This window comes from Saimiri boliviensis, chromosome 4 (genome assembly GCF_048565385.1).
Source record: "Saimiri boliviensis isolate mSaiBol1 chromosome 4, mSaiBol1.pri, whole genome shotgun sequence".
Classification (NCBI taxonomy): Eukaryota; Metazoa; Chordata; class Mammalia; order Primates; family Cebidae; genus Saimiri; species Saimiri boliviensis.
The window spans coordinates 155446548-155472099 of NC_133452.1; the positions used below are offsets into that span (position 1 = coordinate 155446548).

General features: G+C 42.4%; 1 protein-coding gene across 2 annotated transcripts in view; it reads left to right on the top strand.

The window, feature by feature from the left end:
• Window positions 1–25552, top strand: part of CAP2 (cyclase associated actin cytoskeleton regulatory protein 2) — a 151094-nt gene that overhangs the window by 32549 nt on the left and 92993 nt on the right. Inside the window, exon 1 of one of the 2 annotated variants that reach the window (XM_074398478.1) lies at window positions 24642–24707. The exons of the other annotated variant lie outside the window; for it this stretch is intronic. Within the exon in view, the coding sequence (XP_074254579.1) occupies window positions 24687–24707 (21 nt within the window). The 5' untranslated portion in view covers window positions 24642–24686. Of the gene's footprint in view, window positions 1–24641; window positions 24708–25552 lie in introns of those variants that run through there. 2 annotated transcript variants of the gene reach the window in all.

Sequence of the window (25552 nt, forward strand, 5' to 3'; positions counted from 1 at the left end):
CAGACACAAAAAGACAAATGCTGTGTTATTCCATGTATGTGTAGTACCTAGCGTGGACAAATTCATGGAGACAAAGCAGAATGGTGTTTGCCAGAGGTGGGAGGGAGGAAAGAATAGGAAATTGTTCAATGAGTACAGAGTTTCAGTTTTCAAAGATTAAAAGCTCCTGAGATTGTACAACGGTGTGAGTATACTTCAGTACTGAGCTGGACACTAAAAATGGTTAAGATGGTAAATTTTGTGTCATGTATATATCTTAATATAATTTTGAACCAAGTACAGCCTGAGGAAAAGCAAAAACACAGACTTTGATCTTCTCTAGATTGGAAGAGAATTTTAAAGATGCCTAAGCTTGCTTGCCAGTTTTAGACACTTTGCATATTTTAAAAAATATTAGCATCATCTTCGAGGTTAGTCATTGTTTGCATGCATTTAGTGAAAATCTAATGCGTTAGCCAAACCAATGAAAAACATAAAAAGGAATTTATCACTGGGGTCTTCTTCTTTGCCTTTGTTTCTCACTAAGGATTGAATTCCAAATCCACCTGCCGATAGTTTTCTCAGCAATGAGGCAAGCCTGGCAAAACCATTTTCAGTATAGATCCACAGAAAATCTGGTTCTTGAATGAAGTTGTGGTTTGGGGTTTTAAAAAAATAGTAGAAAGGGATTCTCTCTTTGCTCCCCTCCCAATTAGACATCGTATGCAACACCCCACACCATCTCCCAGGGGATCCGGTGACTGGTTACGCCAGTCTCCAAGATTGTAATTAAACAGGTGCGTATCTCATCACATTGCAATGTATTTGTTTGTCACGGCTAAGAAAAACAAAGATTCGTCTCCATTTTTGTTGAAGTACCCGTTGGTGAAAGAGAGAAGCCTTGGTATATATGAGTTCTGGAAAAGCCTGTGCAATAAGACGCGTCTGCATCAAACGCATCCCACAGCTCCATTGTTACTACTCTGGTCTGTTCTTTCCCTCAGTATTTTTGGTTGCAAGAAACCTCATAGGCAGCAAGAGTGGCTGAGCCTCTTATATTCTGAGGCATGATAACTCCTGAAAGCTAACACGTACAGAGGAATATTATCTGCAGCACACAAAAAGAGATGCTTGAGTGATTAACAAACATTTTCTCTCTTGAACACTATCACAGTAATTATTGTATCATTATGGTTTCTATTAATTAATGTCTACATTAGGCTTCCGAGGTACACAGGACATTATAACTCATTAGAAGTACCTCAAAAATTCTAGATAGAAGCTTTTTACAAGAGAATAGTGAGACCTATAAATAAGTATATTTAGCTTTGCATTTTTAAAAAAAGATTTAAGATTTACATGCTATTTTCAAATTGCATAGTAAACAGTCCCTTTAAGTTCTTTTTAGAACAAAGGGAGTTATAAGGTGTAACTCGATTAATATTAAGTTTTTCATCTCCTCATTCATCAGCCTGTAAACAGGATGACTCAGAGGAAGGAATATTCTCAATAACGAATATGTAATGCTTAAGGAAATTTATGTTCTCACTAGTTTTTAAAAAATAGAGGAAAGGAAAGAAAAGAATAAAAGAGGAAGGAAGAAAGGCAAGCGAGCGAGAGAGAAAGAAAGAAACACTTGTCATCTGAAAGTTGAGACTCCAGCTCTGCACCAGAAAGAGAAGTGCAGGCAGCTAGCGTCCATCTGCCCATGACTTTAATACTTTGAACATACCGTTTATTTTTTCTCTCGCTTATAGAACCATGTGTCATTGGTATTAAGCTTGCAGCTGTTGCCTCTCACATCAGCCAGAAGTGGGGGTTGAACTTTATTCCAAGAACACACCTGTTGCCTAGAAAAAAAAAAAAAAAAAAAAACCCTCACATACCTGATTGTCCAGAATGGAAATTTGAGAATGACACAAATGTGCATCATGTTAAATCCCGCGCCTGTGCTTAAAAGCCATTTCACAGATACCAGTAAGGAATAAGGGCAGCCAAGCTATGATTTCACGTCTGCCTCGGTGTGTTGGCTGCTGGTTGGGCTTAATTTACTGAACACTCTGTAGTCTATTGACAGAACAGACCACAAAAAAGGGGAACTAATAGCTACAATTAGGAATCTCTGCTGAACCGAAGAGCGTAACAGGTTTAGAAAAGATTAGATCTTGTAAAGCCTCCTTGTGTGCAACCTAAACCAAAGGGCTTATTTAAACCACTCTTGAACCCAAAACCACTGACACAGCTTCCACCCCTTTTAAAAAAGAATGCATGACTTTATACATAATTGCATAAAGGCATAATTTTATAATAGATGTTGGGTAAATAGAGTTCTCAGTGTCAAAGAAGCAAACCCTCTAGAAACTGGGCCTACGTAGTACCTAACCCTTGGCTGGACATCATTTATCCGTAAATGGATTTATGTGATTTTGAGTTTGTCTTTTTTTTTTTTTTTTTTATGGAGTCTTGCTCTGTAATTCAGGCTGGAATGCAGTGGTGCGATCTCAGCTCACTGCAACCTCCGCCTCCCAGGTTCAAGCAACTCTCCTGTCTCAGCCACCCGAGTAACTGGGATTATAGGCACGCAACACTCTGCTTGGCTAATTTTTGTATGTTTAGTAGAGACGGGTTTTCACCATGTTGGCCAGGCTGGTCTTGAACTCCTGACCTTGTGATCCACCCACCTCCACCTCCCAAAGTGCTGGGATTACAGGGATGAGCCACTGTGTCTGGCCATTGAGAGCTATTTTTTATCCTATTGTTAGAATTCATAGCAGAACTTATCTCAGGTCTGTTTCTAATGGATGAGACAAACATGAAGCAACTGCCAATCATAGCTCTTCCTAACCCAAGTCTTTTTTGGAGATTTCTAGAATTTACATTTTAAATATTTATAGGAATCTGGAATATTTATTTCCTGTTCTTGATGGAAATGGATTTAGAAAACTCTTATTACTGGATGCTCTCACTAGTAAGTGGGAGCTAAACACTGAGAACACATGGACACAAAGAAGCGGATGGCATATAGTGGGACAACCAGAGAGTGGAGGGCAGAAGAAAGGTGAGGATCAGAACCTGTCGGGTGCTGCTGGGCACAGTGGCTCACACTTGTAATCCCAGTACTTTGGGAGGCTTAAGTGGGCAGATCACGAGGTCAGGAAATCAAGACCATCCTGGCCAGCATGGTGAAACCCCGTCTCTACTAAAAATACACACACACACACACACACACACACACACACACACACACACACACACAAAATTAGTTGGGCGTGGTGGCGCATGCCTGTAGTCCCAGCTACTCAGGAGACTGAGGCAGGAGAATGCTTGAACCCAGGAAGCAGAGATTGCAGTGAGCTGAGATCACACCACTGTACTACAACCTGGGCGACAATTGCAAGACTCTGTCTCAAAAAAAAAAAAAAAAAAAAAAAATCTGTCGGGTGCTACACTTATCACATGGGCAGTGAAGTAATCTGTACATCAGACCTCCATGACACAAAATTTACGTACATAATAAACCTGAACGTGTACCCCTGAACCTAAACCGGAAGTTTAAAAACAGATATCATTAAAAAATTTCTTATTATTTAAAATGAAAGAACCACAATTTTAACAAAAGGGCAATAAAATTCAACTAAATGTAACACACGTAAAACACGCTGTGATCAAATCACCTGCCACACAATGTTCTGTCCTTGAGTTCCCTGACTTCTATCAAGGATGAACATGATCAGAAAGTTATTACAGCCTCACTTTTGATGAGTAACAATCACTATGCCAGATGTTCCTAGTCTCGACCATTTAATTAAATCATCTACAAAATACGTTGATCATTTTGTGTCATGCTGTTCATGAGTTCAAAGAGTGGCAACAGGAGAAGTCTCTCTTCCTCTGACTCGCACTGGCAGTTTGTATTAATATTTGGATTTTGAGTGGCCCTGCTTTTGACAGCATGGCCTTGAGCTAGTCCCTTAATCTGCTCCTTAGCGAGGCAGGATGACATAATTTATCAGGGCCTCTGGCTCTCAATAGCCCATGCCCCTGACTCATCAGTTCTCTCAGCCTGAAAGCATGAGGGAGCTATTTGGTTTCCAAATAGCTTGCAATAGGGCGGCCTCATCACCATTACAAAAAGCATCTAGAGCCATGACAGGGTAGATACCATGAGAAACTAGCAGAAGGAACCATGTCGGCAAAAGGATACACAGAACACTAAAGATGAAGCATCTTCCCATTCTCCTGCGGTCTAGGTGAACATCTGGCTCCTTCATCTAAAAGGACCCGTAGGTCTCTATGAGTCTGTGCTTTCTGGTCCTATAAGTTGTCACATCTTCCTTTACGTAAGTCTTATCTTTGAAACATATAATAACCTTATCTCTGGAATAAATAATACAAAATATCTGCATGTTTATTTTACGAATGGTATCCATATTCTTCCAGTTCTTTTGATTCTAGAAGATATTGATGGATCATTTGTACTCATTTAAAAAGTGACCATTTACATTTTTAGTGCTTTAGGGTCTGTGTCTATATAGGATCCCCATCCCAAAAAAACTTGTCAGAAGCACTGCTGTGGGGCTGACTCAGCAAACCAGCCCATGCTACATGGATCTTCTCACCTGCCCACTCTGCCTTCAGCCAACTTGGTCTTCCCATGAGCCTCCAGTTTCCTGCTCATTGTTTTAATTTGATCATTAATTTTTATTACCACTAGATGTAGAATATCTTGGCAATTGCAAGCCCGAAGGATCTCTGTGTCTTTCAGTTTCTCCAAATGGCAGAGGTCCAGAAAATGACTTGCGTCAAGAATTCTGCCTCGGGGTTCCATCCAGGCTTTAAACTGGGCTCTTCTTTCTTACTGCCTTAGCCATGAGCGATAGCCAGGATTTTTAGAGAAGGAAGCATTTCAAAGTCACCCATTCCAGTTATCCACTCCCGTGCTTGCTTACTTATTTTCTCTTTTTTTTTCTTGCTTCCTCCCTCCCTTCCTCTCTTTTCCCTCTTTTCTTTTTTCCTTTCTTTCCTTTTATTTTCATCCTTCCTTCCTTCCATAATTCCTTTCCTCACCTTCGCTATCCTTCCCCTTTTTCCCTCTTTTCTTTATTCCTCCCTTTCTTCCTTCTCCCTTTCTTTCTTTACTTTTCTTTTTCTTCCTTTCTCCTCCCTCCCTCCTTTCCTTCCTTCTATCCATCCATCTATCTGTCTTTCTGTCTTCTACAGAGAAGGAAACTGCAAATTAGAGAGGCTAGGTGATGTGGGTGGTGTGTTAAAGACCTCGGCAATGCAGTGGCAGACAAGTAGCTTTTTTGGGTTTGGGATATATATATATATATTTTTTTTTTAATGGAATTTGACTCCTTGCCCAGGCTGGAGTGCAGTGGCACGATCTCAGATCACTGCAACCTCTGCCTCCCAGGTTCAAGCGATTCTCCTGCCTCAGCCTCCCAAATAGCTGTGACTACACTCCTGCACCACCATGCCCAGCTAATTTTTGTGTTTTTAACAGAGACGGGGTTTCATTACATTGGCCAGGCTGGTCTCAAATTCCTGACCTCTAGTGATCTCCCGTCACCCCCAGATGGGATTGTCTAGTTGCAGGGAAACAAGTTCAGGCATCTCACTGATTCTACATTATGGTGAGTTGTAGAATTATTTCACTACATATTATAATGTAATAAGAATAGAAATAAAGTGCCCAGTAAATGTAATGTGCGCATTTTCCTTTTTCTTGGACAGCAAATATGCTTTCTGCCAATCTCTTGCCTTGGTGCTTTCCTTTCTGCTTATTTAGTAATTTATTATTATTATTTTTTGAAATGGAGTCTCACTCTGTTGCCCAGGCTAGAGTGCAGTGGTGCCATCTCAGATCACTACAACCTCTGCCTCCCGAGTAGCTGTGACTACCGTCCTGAGCCACCACACCCAGCTGATTTTTGTGTTTTTAACGGAGACAGAGGGTTTCACTATGTTGGCCAGGCAAGTCTCGAATTCCTGACCTCAAGTCATCCCGTTTTGTCTGTGGAAAAGTTGTCTTCCGTGAAATGGGCCCCTGATGCCAAAAAGATTGGGGAGTGCTGGTCTAGGTGGTGGGCCTGGCGCACAGAGCAGGGTGCGGCAGGTTAAGGGAACAGCAGGATGCTGGGTGAAGGGAAGAGCGTTGTGCTTTTAAGTTCTATTGTAAGTTGCCTTCTGTGGGGAATATGCCCCTTACACTTTCACCAGCAATGGATGAGTGTGTCTGTTTCCCCAGACTCACCTATAGAGGGAGATGTCAGTGGCGTTTTGCTGATCAGAGAGGTGACAAACAGTATTTCCGTGTCATTTTCAGTTTGTCATTTTCTTACGATGAGTGAGGTTGAGCACCTTTTCACATGTTTAAGGGTCACTTATATCACTTTTGCTGTGAGTTGTTTATGCATTTCTTTTGTCCATAGACGGAAACAAGGAGGTCATTGGTTTATTATTGATTTCTAGATAACTTTACATGATGGGGATATTAGCCTCTGTCTGTGGTGAGAGATACAAATAATTTTCCCCATTGTCATTATGGCATTATGACTATGACATTTCTGGCCGGTGTGCTGGCTCACATCTGTAATCCCAGCACTTTGTGGGACCGAGGCAGGCGAATCATGAGGTCAGGCATTCGAGACCAGCCTGACCAACATGGTGAAACCCTGTCTCTAATAAAAATACAAAAAATAGCTGGCTGTGGTGGTGGGCACCTGTAACCCCATCTACTCGGGAGGCTGAGGCAGGATAATTGCTTGAACCCAGGAGGCGGAGGTTGCAGTGAGCTGAGATCACGCCACTGCACTCCAGCCTGGGCCACAGAGCTAGACTTCATCTCAAAAAAAAAAAAAAAAACACCTTGCTTATGTTGTTGTTGATGTTGTTTTTGACGTTTATGTAGTAGACTTTATCATAAACATATCTTTATTTTATGGCTTCTAGATTGTAAGTTGTCATTTAAACAGCTTTTTCTTCTAAGGGCTTTCATGGCTTCATTTTTGACACATACATTTGATCCACATTTGACTTTACCTTGGTGAGTGATGTAAGGCATGGATCCAGGTTTTTTTTTTCCAGAGAGGGTCTTGCAATTCCATTTCCCCCATGGATTGGAATGCCGCCTTTATCACATGCTAAACACCTGTGTGTCTTCAGGTCTCATTTTGGACTTTCTGTTCATTCCACTGTGCTGTTCATGTCTCAGTTCCAACTGTTTTAGTCACTGAGGATTTCGAGCAGCTGTACTCAACCTTTTTGGCACCAGGGACCGGTTTCGTGGAAGATAGTTTTTCCATGGACTGGGAAAAGGGATTGCACTTTATTTCTATTATTGTTACATCCTCATCATCAGATTGAATCAGTGAGAGCCCTGAGCTTATTTTCCTGCAACTAGACAGCCCCATTTAGGGGTAATGGGAGACAGTGACAGATCATCAGGCATTAGATTCTCGCAAGGAGTGCACAGCCAAGATCCCTTGTGTGCTCTGTTCACAGTAGGGTTTATGCTCCTCTGAGAATCTAATGCTGCTGCTCATCTGACAGGAGGCAGAGCTCAGGCAGTAATGCAAGCGATGGGGCGCGGCTGCGAATACAGATGAAGCTCCACTCACTCGCTGGCTTGCTCACTGCTCACCTCTTGCTGTGCGCCCCAGTTCCTAATAGGCCATGGACCAGTACCAGTCTGTGTCCTGGAGGCTGGGGCCCCCTGATTTAGAGTATGTTTCATGTGTGATACTGTTAATTCTCCCCATGGCTCTTCTTATCCAGAGTTCTCCTGGATGTGTTTGCTTGTTTATCTTTTTGTTTAAAATCAACTTGTCTGTCTCCAGAAGAAAAATGTTGGAGTTTTTATTGGAATCCAGTTAAAATTATAAATAGTATTAAGATGTTCACATCTGTGTGATGTCTTCCTATCCAAAACCAGGATATGTCTCCATTGATTCAAGTCCACTTTTGAATCCTTCAGGAGTACTATCAAGTTTTTCTGCAGTTTGGCATGATTCTTGAGTTTATTTCGGAGGACCGGGGTTGTTAATTTTAGCAAATGAACTACTTTTGTCTATATATTTTTGGATTGGTTGTTCACATACGTGGAAGCTGCTGATTTGTGTGTGTTAATTTTGTGTCTGGCTACCTTTCTGAAGTTAAAATATATATATATATATATATATATATATATATATATATATATATTTTTTTTTTTTTTTTTTTTGAGACCAAGTCTTGCACTGTTGCCAGGCTGGAGTGCAGTGGTACAATCTCAGCTCACTGCAACCTCCATCTCCTTGGTTCAAGCCATTCTTCTGCCTCAGCCTCCCGAGTAGCTGGGACCATATGCACATGCCACCACGCCCAGCTAATTTTTGTATTTTTAGTAGAAACGGGGTTTCACCATGTTGGCCAGGATGGTCTCGATCTCTTGACCTCATGATCCGCTTTCCTCAGCCTCTCAAAGTGCTGGGATTACATGCGTGAGCCACCGTGCCCGGCTGAAGCTCACTTTTGTTGTTGTTTATTGGAGCTTTTCAGTTGATTATCCAGCACTTTCTAGGTATATAGTTATTTGCAAATAGTAATTAATTGACCTCTTCCTTTTTATACCTTTCATGTCTTTTTATTTACTATTACCTTTAAGACATTATTTTTAAAATATTGAAAAAGGCTTATCTTTTGGCAGCAATGCCAGCCCATTAAGTATGATGCTTGTTTTGTGCTGAAAAAAACTGTGTGTGTGTGTGTATGTGTGTGTGTGTGTGTGTGTGTGTGTGGTCATTTTAATGTTCAATTCCTGTATCTCCCATTTTTTGAGATGGAGTTTCACTCTTGTTACCCGGGCTGGAGTGCAATGGCGCGATCTCGGCTCATCGCAACCTCCGCCTCCTGGGTTCAGGCAATTCTCCTGCCTCAACCTCCGGAGTAGTTGGGATTACAGGCACGCGCCACCATGCCCAGCTAATTTTTTGCACCTTTAGTAGAGACGGGGTTTCACCATGTTGACCAGGATGGTCTCGATCTCTTGACCTCGTGATCCACCCGCCTCGGCCTCCCAATGTGCTGGGATTACAGGCTTGAGCCACTGCGCCCGGTCTGTATCTCCCATTTTTAAGCAAGATTATTGGTCTTTTTCAGCATCTATAGAGATGCTAAAAATATAACTTTTCTTCTTAATAAATTAATTATATTAATATATTAATATTTCTTAATATTGAAGCATTCTTGTATTTCAGGAGGCTATTTTAGTTATATTGAAGTGACCATTCTAAACTTTATTTTATGTTTCTTTCAAGATGTTTAAGGAATTTCACATGTGGCAAAGGGAAATATGTAATTTTCTGAGTCATATGAACTAATTTTTTCAAGAAAAATATGCAGCCTTTGAAAAATCCTTATGCACTTTTAAGCTTTAATGTTAATATATTATTAAATATCAAGTGCATTTTAATATCCTTTTTTAGACTTAAGATCATTATATGTACACAGTACAGACTTATTTCAGGTCTTTTGTCCAATGAAAAGAAAATTGTCCTTTTTTTCTTTGAGACAAGGTCTCACTCCCTTCACTCAGGCTGGACTGCCGTGGCATGATCCAGGCTCACTGCAGCCTCAACTTCCTGGGCTCAGGTGATTCTCCCACCTCAGTCTCCTGAATAGCTGGGACTATAGGTGCACACCACCACGCCTACCTAATTTTTCATATATATATATATATATATATTTTTTTTTTTTTTTTTTTTGAGACGGAGTTTCACTCTTGTTACCCAGGCTGGAGTGCAATGGTGTGATCTCGGCTCACCGCAACCTCCGCCTCCTGGATTCAGGCGATTCTCCTGCCTCAGCCTCCTGAGTAGCTGGGATTACAGGCACGTGCCACCACGCCCTGCTAATTTTTTGTATTTTTAGTAGAGACGGGGTTTCACCGCATTGACTAGGATGGTCTCGATCTGTTGACCTTGTGATCCATCCGCCTTGCCCTCCCAAAGTGCTGGGATTACAGGCGTGAGCCACCACGCCAGGCCAATTTTTCATATTTTTAATAGAGACAGGGTTTCACCATTTTGCTTAGGCTGGTCTCAAACTCCTAGACTCAAGCAATCCTCCCACCTTGGCCTCCCAAAGTATTGAGATTACAGAGTAAGCCATGGTGCCTGGCCTTAAAATATACATTTTCTGTCACAGATTCATAGTTGAACTATAGCCAACAGATTTGAAACGTGTAGCCGTTGAGAAAAAAAAGTGAGTTAACTTTAAAATGCATTTTTTTTTCCTGTTACGTAGGTAACCTACACTTTTCAAATTTAAAATTAAAAAAAAAAAAAACAGCAACAATGTATAGGAATCGTAATGAACTCTTGTTGCTTTCACTTCTTTGTATAGCTGGGGATTGCCTGTACAAACAAATTAAGCAGGAAGAGGAAGAACCTCCATAATGACATTAGCCTTTCCTGGCCTGTTTTCAGTAGCAAATACTTTAGGGGCAATTAAATTCTTTGGTCGAGTAAATCAGACAAAGCTGAATCCTCACTGGAGTTGCTGAATCTGAAAGAGATTCCTCTATGCCCTAGAGCTCATGACATAATGATTTGAATATTACACTAGGGGACGGAAACCTGGGGTTTACCCCCAAGTTGACCATGAAATTAGTGTGCTATTGTGGATGAGGTTCTTAATCCTCTGGGTCTTAATCCTGCTCATGATGATGTTTGTCACCAGGAAACCTATGGACATCTGTCCTGGTTCTTCCTTTCTGTTCTGTGTTCACTGACATAAGCAAAATGGAACAGACAGCATGTACAGGGCTGAATTTGTGCACATGCCCAGAGCTGCTGCAGTTGGGGCAAATCATATTACCCCTGGGTACCTCTTCGCTTGCTCCTTGGAAGAAATGGATTGAGTCTTACATGCACGATGTTGCTCTGTGGAAATGCGTGGCGTGTATCTACAGCTCAGTCCATGCCAGAAGCTCCTGAGAGTTGGCTGGGCGTGGTGGCTCAGGCCTGTAATCCCAGCATTTTTACTAGAGGCCAAGTGGGGAGGATTGCTTGAGGCTGGGAGTTCAAGACCAGCCCAGGCAATATAGTGAGACCCCCATCACTAATTTTTTTTTTTTTTTTTTTGAGACAGAGTCTCACTCTGTCACCCAGGCTGGAGTGCAGTGGCAGCACCTCAGCTCACGGCAACCTCTGCCTCCTGGGTTCAAGCCATCCTCATGCCTCAGCCTCCCAAGTAGCTGGGACTACAGATATGTGCCACCATGCTGGGCTAATGTTTGTGTGTTTAGTCAAGACGGGGTTTCATCATGTTGACCAGGATGGTCTCAAATGCCTAACGTTAAGTGATCCACCACTTTGGGCTCACAAACTGCTGGGATTACAGGCATGAGCCACTGGGCCCGGCCGATCCCATCACTATTAAAAAAATTAACTTCTTGAGAGTAACCAGCAACTTTCTTCCTAACATTTTCTCCTCAAAAATACCTTTTTATTAGCTGAGCATGGTGGCACGCGCCTGTAACCCTGGCTTCTCGGGAGACTGAAGCGGGAGGATAATTTTAGCCCAGGAGTTCTAGGCTGCAGTTGGCTGTGGTCACAGTACTGCACTCACTCCAGCCTGGGTGACAGAGGAGGCTCTGTCTCAGAAAAGAAAAAAAAAAAAAAAAAGAAGGGAAGAAAAAAATAGGCTTTCGGAGGATAGAGGATTGTTTCCAATGTCGGGAATTCATCATGCCACTGAATACTACAGAATATATATTCCTTCTCTTGCCTCTTTCCTTGCCTTCTTTCTTCTCTACCTTCTTTCTAAAACTATGCCCATAATTGGAACACTTGTTGTTTTCTATCTAGACTTCGGGATAACTCTATTGTTTGCCTGGAGGCTGCTTCAGCAGTACTTTTGTCCAAAAGGAATGACCTCTTTACGTACTGACTTCATTTAGCTTATCTTGTTATTTCTACTCACGCACCCATTCTAACACAATACACACGTGCGCATGCACTCTGCTCATCTCTGACTTCCTCATGATATCATTATTAGCTACATATAAGAAAAAACAGTCTCAGTCAAATGTGTGGGCACTATGGCTGAAGCATCACTCTGATTCTAGGAAATGTGTTTGCAGATTTATTATATTTCTATACATACAGCAAGGACAAAATAAGTTTTCCAACCTTCAGTATTTCTTTTCCTTTTCTGGTTGTCTTTACATTGTGGTTTAACAGTGTTAGTTTTAAAACATGCCAGATTTTACATACATATGTATATATATGTTATAACACATTATACACCAAGTCTTTTTCATGCATTAAATATAAGATGACTTAGTGATGTAAAAGAGAACAGGGTATTCAACGAACTAGTAATTTACCGCTGACCTGTGTTTACAGTACAAATCCTTTCCCTTTCAGAAAACCCTTAAAATTTTTTAGATAGTAAGGTACTTGGAATGCTGATACTTGACTTTAAATTACTTTAGTTAAAACAAATTAACATACAGGTAAAGTAGCATGATTTATAACTTTGGGCCTACCTATTGAGAGTTGGGGTTTCTTACAAGGTTCTAAAATTATGCTCTTTTCCTCCAGCCCTCTCTCTGTCTAGCACTGTGCCCGTAATAGTTAATCAGTGTTTTCTAAATGAATGCGTGAAAACAAGTATGTAAATGGATGAATCAAATTATTAAGGAATAATGGAATCAATGGACAGATGAATTCACTGTGGCTGACAGCTTGAATCAAGCCAAACCTAGACCAGCAGTCAGAAAACAAATTATCAAGGCCAGGTTTTAAGTCAGGAAATTAGCAAGTGAAATACTGAGAAACAGACTATTATCAACTGTGAGAAGAAGGAAAAAAATACGTAGACTGTTAGATTGCTGTGTCACTATAGATTTTGGTTTCTCTCTCTCTCTGTCTGTCTCTACACTCTCTCTCTGTCTCTCTCTCTCTGTCTCTCTCTCTCTCTCTCTCTCTCTCTCCTCTGAATTTAGCACAGCTGTTTATCTGGTACCCTTCCTCATTTCCCTTCATTCATTCTCATTGCCCTTTTGTAGTTGAGGGAAGTGAAACATTAAAGACTGGACCTCTGAGGCAATTTAAGAAAGTGAGACAAAGATTCCTAAGTAACCAGAAAATTCATCCATATATTGACTTGTAGTCACTGCCAGTAGAAACCCCTTGAGCTCCATCTGAGATAATATATTATGTGAACCTTACTATAACTATTTTATTTTTTATTTTATTTCTTCATTCATTCATTTATTTATTTTGAGACAGAGTCTTACTGTGCCGCCCAGGCTGGAGTGCAGTGGCGTGATCTTGGCTCACTGCAACCTCCACCCCCCCACCCGCCCCCACCCCGGTTCAAGCGATTCCCCTGCCTCAACCTCCCAAGTAGCCGAGATTACAGATGTGTGCCACTACGCCCAGCTAATTTTTTTTTTTTTTTTTGAGTTGGTGCCTCGCACTGTCACCCAGGCTGTAGTGAAGTGGTTCGATCTTGGCTCACTGCAGTCTCCACCTCCTGGGTTCAAGTGATTCTCTTGCCTCAGCCTCCCGAGTAGCTGGGACTACAGGAGAACATCACCACACCCAGCTAATTGTTTTGTATTTTTAGTAGAGATGGGGTTTCACCATGTTGGCCAGGATGGTCTCAGTCTCCTGACCTTGTGATCCACCTGCCCTGGCCTCCCAAAGTGCTGGGATTACAGGCGTGAGCTACTGCGCCCAGGCCACTTAGCTAATTTTTGTATTTTTAGTAGAGATGGCATTTCACCATGTTGCCCAGGCAGATCTTGAACTCCTGACCTCAGGTGATCCACCCGCCTTGGCCTCCCAAAGTGCTGGGATTACAGGCGTGAGCCATCACACCCGGCCTCTGTAAATATATTAAACCTAAGGTGAGAGTTAAGAATAGAATTTTGTTTGGTTTTCCAGGTTAGACTGGATTTGGGCATGTTGCTTCCCCCTCAATTGTTAACAATCAAAATGACAGAGATCAGGCAAGAAATGACTTTTTAGTCTGAAAGGATAAGTTGGGAAATTAAACTTTTGGTGGGGACTTCCCTCTGTATTTCTAAGAATCAAATCTCCTTGGTTTCACAAGTCTTTGCTGTATTTATATCATTGTAAATGTCTGGATGGAAAGTGAAAAATTTAGTTGATTATCTCAATACATACAAATATAGGCAGTCCCAAATTTTTCAGTGAGATCTCTCCCCAAAGCTCATTTGTAAATTATTTTTTAGAAACTTGGAAGATATTTTCCCATAGACATTTCGCATAGACCATGGGTGGATAGGTTCCCAGGGAAAGATATCAAACAGCATCACTGCACGCGCTGTGCCCGGAGGCTGCAGCTGGAAAACCATTCACTAACGGTTTGTGCCATAAGGACAGAAGTTATGAGTTACACTTTGAAAACTTGTATAGCAGTGCAACAGAGGAATTGTTTAAGTTTGCAAAATCTAGTAATTGAAATAACTTAGACCTGCACTATACTTTGCATTTCAGTTTTTGTTTGTTTGGGTGGTTTTGTTTTGAAATGGAGTCTCGCTCTGTCACCAGGCTGGAGTGCAGTGGCTGGATCTCGGCTCACTGCAACCTCCGGCTCCCCGGTTCAAGCAGTTCTCCTGCCTCAGCCTCTCAAGTAGCTGGGATTACAGGCACCTGCCACCATGCCCAGTTAATTTTTGTATTTTTAGTAGAGACAGGGTTTCACCAAGCTGGCAAGGATGATCTCGATCTCCTGACCTCGTGATCTGCCCACCTGAGCTTCCCAAAGTGCTGGGATTACAGGCATGAGCCACAGCGCCTGGCTTTGTATTTCAGTTTGTTTGTTTGTTTGTTTGTTTGTTTGTTTGAGGCAGAGTTTCACTCTTGTTACTCAGGCTGGAGTGCAATGGCGCGATCTCGGCTCACCGCAACCTCCGCCTCCTGGGTTCAGGCAATTCTCCTGCCTCAGCCTCCTCAGTAGCTGGGATTACAGGCACGCACCACCATGACCAGCTAATTTTTTGTATTTTTAGTAGAGACGGGGTTTCACCATGTTGACCAGGACAGTCTCGATCTCTTGAGCTCATGATCCACCCGTCTCGGCCTCCCAAAGTGCTGGGATTACAGGCGTGAGGCACCGCGCCGGCTCAGTTTTTTAAATTTTATTTTTCCAGTACTGCATCTTTACTTATTTTACAAAGGTATCAGTCTGTGATAGCTGAGACATGATGAAGAAAAGCCTTCCCTATAGGCTACTGAGCAGTACTTATATAATGCAAAATGCTAAAAAATTAATTTCACCATGCTTTTAGTTAAATGAAACAAGAAAACAGTAACACGAAACGAAACATAGTTATTTGTTATGAATGCTGATACCTGGAGGAATGTGAGTTTAATTAGAGAAGGTCAAAGACATAAATAGGGATTTCTGTACGTACTTTCAGTTGACTTTGGATCTGATTCTTTTCTACTTTTGATACCAAACAAGATTTTTCTTTTTTCTTTAGGCGAGTACATACTTAGGCTGTTTTGCTGCTTAGCAACCATTATTAGGGTTATCTTGAAATTCACGAGTTGGACAAAAGGACAGGAAAAGAGCTTTTCTGAGAATAACTGAGCAGGAATTGAAAGAAGGGAGACGAGAAGGGGCACATGCACTTGAGAGAGGTTTGTCTTGTTCAAAATAACGTCTGGAGGGATATTCATTGAATTACTGACAGTGGTTGTCCTTAGGGGGTGGGATTATTGAGGCTTTTACAGTTTAAACATCCATGTCTTTTGAACTTTTTCCAACAAGCATGTGTCACTGTGATCATCAGGAGATGGGAAAGGAATATTTGGTGCTAGAGCAGGCGTCCCCAAACTTTTTACACAGGAGGCCAGTTCACTGTCCCTCAGACCGTCGGAGGGCTGCCACATACTGTGCTCCTCTCACTGACCACCAATGAAAGAGGTGCCCCTTCCTGAAGTGCAGCGGGGGGGGGTGGGGGGCGCGGATAAATGGCCTCAGGGGGCCACATGCGGCCCCCGGGCCGTAGTTTGGGGACGCCTATGCTAGAGTAAAAAAATCTTGGAATCAAGATATTGCCTGAAAGGCAGCTCACCCAGCAGCAAAAAACAAAGTAAAGAGAAAATGTGGGCACCAGCTGTCCCACCAATCCTGCACAGCTTGGTTGCAGGGCACCCTGGTGGTCAGGAGTCCCAGCTGCCTGGGAATCCATGGGGAGAATGAGGATAGAGTGTTTAGCAAGGACCTTTCATGGTTGAGTGGTCATAGTGAGTTCTCAATGCAGATGTGTTGATATTGGGTGGACGTGGTTCTGAACAAAATCTAGATCTTGGCTTTTTTTTTTTTTTTAAGAGATAGATCTCACTGTATCACCCAGGCTGGAGTGCAGTGGCATGATCATAGTTCACTGCAGCCTTAAACTCCTGGGTTCAAGAGATCCTCCCACCTCAGCCTCCCAAGTAACTGGGACCACGGGTAGCTAATTTATTTATTTATTTATTTTATGGGTAGCTAATTTTTAAAAAAAAGTGTTTGTAGAGATGGGGGTCTCACTGTGTTGCCCATGCTGGTCTTGAACTCCTGGCCTCAAGCAGTCCTCCCACCATGGCCTTCCAAAATACTGGCATTATAGGTGTGAGCCATCATAACCGGCCCTTAGCTACACTTTACAGTCACTAGAGATCAACTTTCTTTTCCTGCCTTATTTTCGTTTTCCATATTAGTAAGAGAAGCAATTTTTTAAAAAGGGAAGGAAAACTAGCATTTGTGGAGGGTTTGCTAGATATCAGGCACTGGGCACAGCTATCAACAAACATTACTCCCCTTAATCATTAGGAGAGGTTTTGTTTCTGTTTTTGTTTTTTTCCTGACACACAGTCTTGCTCTGTCACCCAGGCTGGAGTGCAGTGGCATGATCTCAGCTCACTGTAACCTCTGCCACCTGAGTTCAAGCAGTTGTCCCACTTCAGCCTTTGGAGTAGCTGGGATTACAGGCACTCACCATCATGCCTGGCTAATTTTTGTGTTTTTGTAGAGACAGGATTTCACCATGTTGACCAGGCTGGTCTTGAACACCTTACCTCAGGTGAGCCGCCCACCTCGGCCTCCTGAAATGCTGGGATTACAGGCTTGAGCCAGCACACCCAGCCAAGAGTTTTTAATGTATCTTTTGAGGTAATGGAATCATGCCTCAGAAAAGTTGGGTACGTTGGGAATGGCTATGTGTGTAGTAAGGTGTAGAGTTGAATTTGATCCAAGGCCTATCTGAAGCTCATGCTTATGGTTTCTCTACTATACCACACTGTTTGACGATAATTTCAGCCCTTCATTATTACACAGTAGTTACTAAGCTTCTGTTGTAATAAAGGCCCTTCTATATACGGACCTACTGGCTTAGTCCTCCGGAATGTATTTTCTACGTGGGGACACAAGGCGTATATACATTCATGAACACTTAGATAAGAATATGACTTAACACAAAGTGAAAGGATAATCCCATATGCTTCGTGTCACATTCTAATATAAGGAGTACCTTGTTGTCTCTGATTTTTCCGAGTGGCCTTAGTAGCCAAATATCATTTATTTGTGAAGATCCAAGATTCATCAACCATGAAGGATTTGCTGGTTCTCTAAGTCAAAAGATTTGGCTTCAATGTGTTGATAAAGTGCTTTAGATTCCTTAAGTGATAGAAAAACGAGTTAGAGAATTTGGAGAGGAGCCAGTTGGCCAAGTGTTTTGTGGCTACACAGTGATTGAATTTGAAAATGCAGTTTATTCAGGAGAATGGTTTTGTTCAGAATATAAATTTGTAACAATACTCATGCCTGTCAGAAAAGCAAATGGATTTAAATATGCAGTGATGTTTTCTTTCTTTTCCTATTCCCATGCCCTTAGAACTACTCACTGTTTTAAATTCTTTCCAGTCTTTGATCTTTTTAAATATAAATTGCAATAATAAATTATTTAGAAGAGTTCTATGTTGGGCTTTTTAAGTTACAATGATTGGTCTTACATTATAGATTTTGCAGACTTTTCTGCACAAACTGTTTTTGTAACCTGCTTATTTAACTTAGACCATGTCTTCTGGGCCTGTTTCCGTGTCAATGAGTTGAAGTCTACATTGTCTTTATTTTTTTTAAGACAGAATCACTCTGTTGCCCAGGCTGGAGTGCGGTGGTGTGATCTCGGCTGACTGCAACCTCCGTTTCCTGGGTTCAAGCAATTCTCCTGCCTCAGCCTCCCAAGGAGCTGGGATTAAAGGCACCCACCATGCCAGACTAATTTTTGTATTTTTAGTAAAGACAGGTTTTTGCCATGTTGGCCAGGCTGGTCTTGAACTTCTGACCTCAAGTGATTCGCCCACCTTGGTCTCCCAAAGTGCTGGGATTACAGGTGTGAGCTACAACCCTCAGCCACATCATCATTTTTAAGGACTGTATAGTATTTCTTCGTGTATTAGACCGTAATTGATTTAAACAATCAAAATCGTATGTAGGTAAAGTAATGTATGTACAAGAATTTGGGGCTTGGACTAAGGTAACACAAGTGAAGCCCCCAGGGTGTGACCTTAAGAGAGAACACTTCTTAAGTTCTCATGGGCTCCTTGCTAACTCTACCCTGGTCCTGTCCCTGCAAGGATGGTCATCTAGTAGTATTGATAATCATTTTAAAAAGTAGTGACATTTGACTTGTTTTCAGTTTTTACCCTATTGTAAACCAAATTGCAGTTAAAAGCCTTGTACAAACAATTATTATTATTGAGATGCAGTTTCACTCTCGTTGCCAAGGCTGGAGTGCAATGGCACGATCTCAGCTCATTGCAACCTCCTTCTCCTGGGTTCAAGCGATTCTCCTGCCTCAGGCTCCCAACTAGCTGGGATTACAGGCACCCACCACCATGCCTAGCTAATATTTTGTATTTTTAGTAGAGATGAGGTTTCACAATGTTGGCTAGGCTGGTTTTGGACTCCTGACCTCAGGTGGTCCATCTGCCTTGGCCTCCCAGAGTTCTGGGATTATAAGCATGAGCCACCATGCCTGGCCAATTATTTTATAATTGTACAATTATTTTCTCAAGGAAAATTTCTACAATTGGAAATGCCTGGCCAATGGCAAGTGATCCCTAATATTTATTGCCAAATTATTCTCCCACATATATGTTGTACTGATTCATATTCTCACAGTGTCTTAAATGCTTTAGGCTATTTGGTGATAATTATGAACTAGGAAAATAGGAGTTTTAGGGAAATGGTACATGATTTGAATGAACATTAATATTCATGACATTGATTGTTTAAAAATACTTTGCCCTCTGCTGAACAAGCAGGAAAATAAAAACAACCCACATAAATCATCCTTTTTGCAAAAGAAAACCATTTATCAGTTCTACCTTTGATCTATTTGATGTTAGCAAGCAATTTGTTTAAACTGCCTCTTTGGGGATGGATATGACGTATTTTGAATGGGATTGGTGGGGTGTTGAGGTCATCTTAACTGAAACCAATAATGTAGCTGAAATATATAATAAAAGGTTTTAGGTCTGGATGTAGAAAGGACACATTGAAGCTGTTTCTTCGTGTCATAATTGTACGCTGATATAAATACTTTTGTGAGCTGGAAGTTGCCAAGGCAACAGTCCTATTAATGAAAAATAAACCTCACTTATTATCAGTGCCTGAATGATTATTCTTTAAATAAGTGTACCTAGTGGTCTAACACTGACATTCTCAGTCTACCTACTCATCTTTCCTTCCCAGATTGCAAAACTATTTAGCCTTATTCAATAAGCATGTCTCCTTTCTCTGCTAGTGAGAGTAAAATCATTGAATAAAAAAATCAGTAAGCTGTAACGGCATTAAAAATGCTAATATTTAACAATTACCTAATATAAAATTATTGCCCTTTTGATATGTGCTTTGGCTAAGGCAGAGCCTAAAATCAACTGTGATATGGTTGGGATTTGAGCAGACCAGAGTCTTTAAATTAACTTGACTTTAGGATTTAATGGAATATTGCCAACATATTTGTTAAGTAAGTGGAGTGTGACATTACTGCTTCCTTCCTTCAGTGAGACTGTAAATTTAGATTCCATTTTACTGTATGCACATGGACACTTCAGAAAGGCAGCTGTGGCTGAGCCGTAGCCTTTATGAAACCTCTTGTCTTGAGGAGCCCCGGAACTGTGTGAAGGGAGACAGTAGTCCCAATGACTGAGGACCAAGCAGTCTGCTTTCTGCTTTCTGGATTTTAGAGAAAAGGAATTCTATCCAAAAAAAAAAAAGCATTCCCCTTTTCTTTTTTTGTGAAAATGCTTCTTGTGTTTTGTCAAGCTGACCAAATGCAAAAACTTGCCATGGGTTAGTCATATCAACAAAACCCATCCTGCCCAGGTTGGATGTTTGCTGTCTGCTCTACACAGTTCACACCTCAGCACTTATTACTCTCATGCACTAATGATTCTGTGTTTCTGTCTTGTTTCCCCTGATTTATATCTCATTTAGCACCTTGGCACATAGTAGGTATTCAGAAAATATTTAAAAAAAATTTTTTTTTTTTTTAGATACAGAGTCTCACACTGTCACCTAGGCTGGAGTGTAGTGGCGCCATCTCAGCTCACTGCAACCTCTGCCTCCCTGGTTCAAGCAATTCTCCTGCCTCAGCCTCCTGAGTAGCTGAGATTACAGACACATGGCCCCACACCCAGCTAATTTTTAGTAGGGACAGGATTTGACCATGTTGGCCAGGCTGGTCTCAAACTCCTGACCTCAGGTGATCTGCTCACCTTGGCCTCCCAAAATGCTGGGATTATAGGCATGAGCCATTATGCCCGGCCCAGAAAATACTTTTTGATTGTGAAATTGTATGATAAATTTCTGTTTAAGGCCAGGCGCAGTGGCTCAAGCCTATAATCCCAGCACTTTGGGAGGCCGAGGCGGGTGGATCACGAGGTCAAGAGATCGAGACCATCCTGGTCAACATGGTGAAACCCTGTCTCTACTAAAAATGCAAAAAATTAGCTAGGCATGGTGACGCGTGCCTGTAATCCCAGCTACTCAGGAAGCTGAGGAAGGAGAATTGCCTGAACCCAGGAGGCGGAGGTTGCGGTGAGCCCAGATTGCGCCATTGCACTCCAGCCTGGGTAACAAGAGCGAAACTCCGTCTCAAAATAAATAAATAAATAAATAAATAAATTTGTTTCACTCAATTCTTTTCAACAGATATCTGATAATGAAAAAAAAACGTTTGAGATAGGAAAAATGGACAATCCATATTTGAAAAAGAGAACAAAAACCGTTCAATCCCACTGCTCGAAGATAACTTCCACTGATACTATGGCATGTCTATTTCATAAGGACGTTTTTTCAGAATCTAAAAAAGCCAGTCATTGTACAGTCTGTCTTCTCCTTGGTAAGACAGAATCACAGTGTAATCCATGCTGGCCATGTGTATAGGGCAGGTGACACCTGCCGAGCACTAGCAGGGTACAGGTAGTTCAGATGAGCTATTAAGATGCCGACCAATGATGGGACCACTCACAGACCAAGAAAAGCTGGCTCTTCTGTCTCACCATGGCAATTTCAGATTCAACCACAAATAGCAGGCAGTCTGATTTCTCATTTCTTAACTCAGCTTTAGACTGCGTTACTGACAAAACAGATTTTACCCTTGGAGTAAGTTTTAGCGCAAGCAGACATGTAAGTTTCTGTATTGATGGCTCTTCTGGCTTGCTTCTTTGGACCCTTTCCTAATGGCACACCGGGAAGAGAAAGAATAATTTCCTGAACTTATCATGCACATTAGGGAAAGGTCCATGAGAACCCAAGAAGTCATCGCAAAGAAACATTTCATACTTCTTTATTTTATTCTTGGCTATGACAGCACCAAGGGGCAGTTTAGGTGTTGGTTTAGCGCCCCTCCCCTGTCTCTATAACACCTCCATCCCCAAATAAATATGCTAAAAATAATAATAAGTACAAAGAATAAAATCTTTTGTAGTTAGTATAAGCATCTTTAGAGAACTTTGCTATTTTTAACAAGCAGAAACAATTGAAGTAACAACAGAGCTGTTATCATAGAGTTTCCTATGTGACCTTCCAGATCACAGTTTCACTGTCCTTTCCACCAGACAACTGTCTCTAAAGCCCCTCTCAGGTAGGTATTTATCACCCTCACCTTCACCTCACCCATAGTCTCCCCACATGTGTCAGTTCATGGGGAGATGAACTGGAATGGAAGTTCCATAACATTGCCTGAGTAAGTCCTTTCTAGTTTCAAAAAAAAAAAAGTCTCGGAGGGGGCCAGATATTTTAACTCACAGGACTGACAGCAGAAGTTGGGAGGATACAGGGATATTATGGCTTCTCCATCAACTACTTATAAATCAACATTGGTTGGATTTAACATTTCATCATTCATACTCAGTTCAGATCTTGACCATGTTGTTCCATTTGTTCTTCCATCTGCTCGGTAGGTCTGGAGCACGTGCTGTGTGTCAGGCAATGGGCAGGGTGGAAGCTGAGATTTGAAGGTGAGGTGGGACTTTGAAGTGGAGACTTGGAAGAATGCTAGAGGGAGCATACTAGGACAAAACCAGGGATGGCTTGGAACACTACTGATGACTTTGGAGAATGTCTCTATTCAGGTCTAGATGGTGTAGACTAAGGAACTGCCTTTTTCCTGCATTACCATTATGGATTCATTACATGATTGGTATCACTCGGACTGGTGTATCAGGGAAAAGACAAATGCCTATGATACCATCTGTGTCTTCTGTTTTTGAAAATGGTCATATGCCCCATCTGTTGTTCCTTGAGCCCTCATCACTAAAGTCTGCTCCCATACTTAATTTTCATTCATGTTGCCTTGACCACAGTGAGCAGAATCCTTATCAAACGGTAAATACATGTAAGTTGTCTGCTATATGCAATACCCCATGCTAGGCTCAGCAGAGGATACAGAAGAAGGGAACAGGAAATCTTGGCTCTTTAGGGATGGAGAGCATCACTGAAGAAGCAGTGAAGACACTATTTCCACAAAGTTAACCCACAGTGGTCCTTAGCATGGGATTAGGGAGAGGGTGGTAGGCTCAGGTCAGCAGACCTGACTCTGATCCTACATTTGTCCACCAATCTTGGGAAATTCACCAGCCTCTCCAGATCTTGATCTCTTTTTTGGAGAGGCAGAGACCTGTCTCTGGGTAAATAAATATATTTATTGTCCCAGGGCTTTCTCTTTCTCTTTTCTTTCTCCTTCCTTCCTTCCCCCCCCCCCTCTCTCTCCCCCTCTCTCTCTCTCTCTCTTCTTTTTCTTGCCTAGGCTGGAGTGCTGTGGCATGATCATGGCTCACTGCAGCCTCAACCTTCTGTGCTCAAGCAATCCCCCTGCCTCAGCCTCCTAAATAGCTGGGACTAAAGGCATGTGCCACCATGCCTGGCTGATTTTTAAAGTTTTTTGTAGAGACGGGGTTTTGCCGTGTTGCCCAGGCTGGTCTCAAACTCTTGGGCTGAAATAATCCGCCCACCTGGGCCTCCCAGAGTACTGGGATTACGGGCATGAGCATCCGGCTCAGGGCTCCTTCATGCAGGGTCCTGGGGTGTGTGGGAGACCACCCTGACTGGGGCAGAGGGTGCTTGGAGAGGAGTCATGGCCATGGTTCTAGAAGATGAGGGTCCAATTGTACAGAGCTTTGGAGGCCAGGCAAAATTCTAGACTCGTCCAAGACCTTTATAAGAAATGAGAGCCCTTGAAGTGATTATAAGAGACGTATGTGTCCAGGCGCTGGCTGAGTAGGGATGGGATGAGGCATTCTTTCCTTGGCCTGCAGCCTCTGCTCCCAAACACCATTAGCACATTTTTACGCCGGAGTCTTGTTTTCTTTCCTTTCTGTCTTCATTTGTAATCTCCCATTACCGGGGCTGCCCTGTGCTCAGCAGAGAGGCAAAGTGCTCATGTGGCTGCTTTATAAATACTTTTGGGTGGTGATAGTTCCCATGACTGGCTAAACTCTGCCCACTTGTCTTCTTCCATTAGGTAAGTAGCAGTAGCTCCGAAGTCAGTCTTGCTGATAGGTTTCAGAAGAACTGGCTCGATGCAATGATATCCGGCTCCCATGATCTGCATCGTTTTCATCTACTTTTGCCAAACTTCCATTTTTTGTGCTTCAAGACTCTCCCCGGCAATAAAAGAGAACTTGGAAATAATCAGGATTTAGGAATTCTTGCTTCGGCTTTGCCACTTGGGCAGAGAGCTTCATTTTTTATTTATTTTTTATTTATTTGTTTGAGAGCTTTATTTTTTCTAGATGTTCATCCCATCAGGCGATGGTCCAGAGGTTGTTAACTGTCTCTCTAAAATAGTAACTGGTCGCAGCTGGCACCAAAGAAAGGCAATCTCCCAATAAATAGAAGAAAAAAAAAACCGTGAAACTGGTGCTAAGGTCCCGATAAGAGCTAAGGAGTTGGGTGAGCGGACTCAATCATGAGCACTGAGGTAAAACGGCGGAGTTTAACTGACCCGTGACCTTCGTCTAGGAACGCTCTACCGGTAAGGTAAAAAAATGCCTCAAGTGAGCATGCGCACAACCTAAAGAAACACACACTGCGCATGCGCCCCCTCCCAAGGGCTGGCAGGTGCGCATGCGGACAGCCCGCCCCAAGGGAAGAATCGGGAGAAGAGACGCAGACCCGGGAAGAACGCCAGCATGGAAAACCCCGAACCAAAGGTCAGACCACACACTTGAATCTCTCAGGCCGCCACCTAGCCCTCCTCCAAGTGTACTTCCTTTCATCCCTGCTCTAAACTTTTTAATAAACATCCCCTCCTGCTCTCAAACTTGCCTCAGTCTCTCCCCCCACCCCCACCTATGCTCCTCGAATTCTTCCTTCCCTCCCTCCCTCCTTCCTTCCTTCTTCCTTTCTTTCTCTCTCTTATTTCCTCTCTTCCTCTTTCTTTCTTTCTTTCGTTCTTTCTTTCTGTCTTTCTTTTCTTGTCTCGCTCTGTCACCAGGCTGGAGTCAGTGGTGCGATCTCGGCTCACTGCAACCTCCGCCTCCCGAGTTAAAGCGATTCTCCTGCCTCAGCCTCCCGAATAGCTGGGATTATAGGTGCCGCACCAGCATGCCCAGCTAATTTTTGTATTTTTAGTAGAGACGGGGTGTCACCACGTTGGCCAGGATGGTCTCAATGTCTGGACCTAGTGATAACGCCCGCCTCAGCTTCCCAAAGTGGTGGGATTACAGGCGTGAGCCACTGCCCGGCCGAATTCTTTCTTATGAGGAGTCAAGAACCGCAGTTGCGGCAGACTCGTACAGACTCACTGCTGCTAACAGTTTTGTGGGGAAATGCTCTTTGAGCTGTTTTGTTAATTCAGCTGCTAATGAAAAATGGAATCGAAATGAGAAACAAAATACATGAGGTATGATTCAGGCCAGTGGTTTTAAAAGTGCAGTATCCAGACTCGAAGCATCAACTTCACCTGAGAACTTGTTAGAAATGTGAATTCTTGGGCCAACCCAAATCTACTGAATCAGAAGCTCTGGAGGTGGGACTCAACCATCTATAAGAAAGC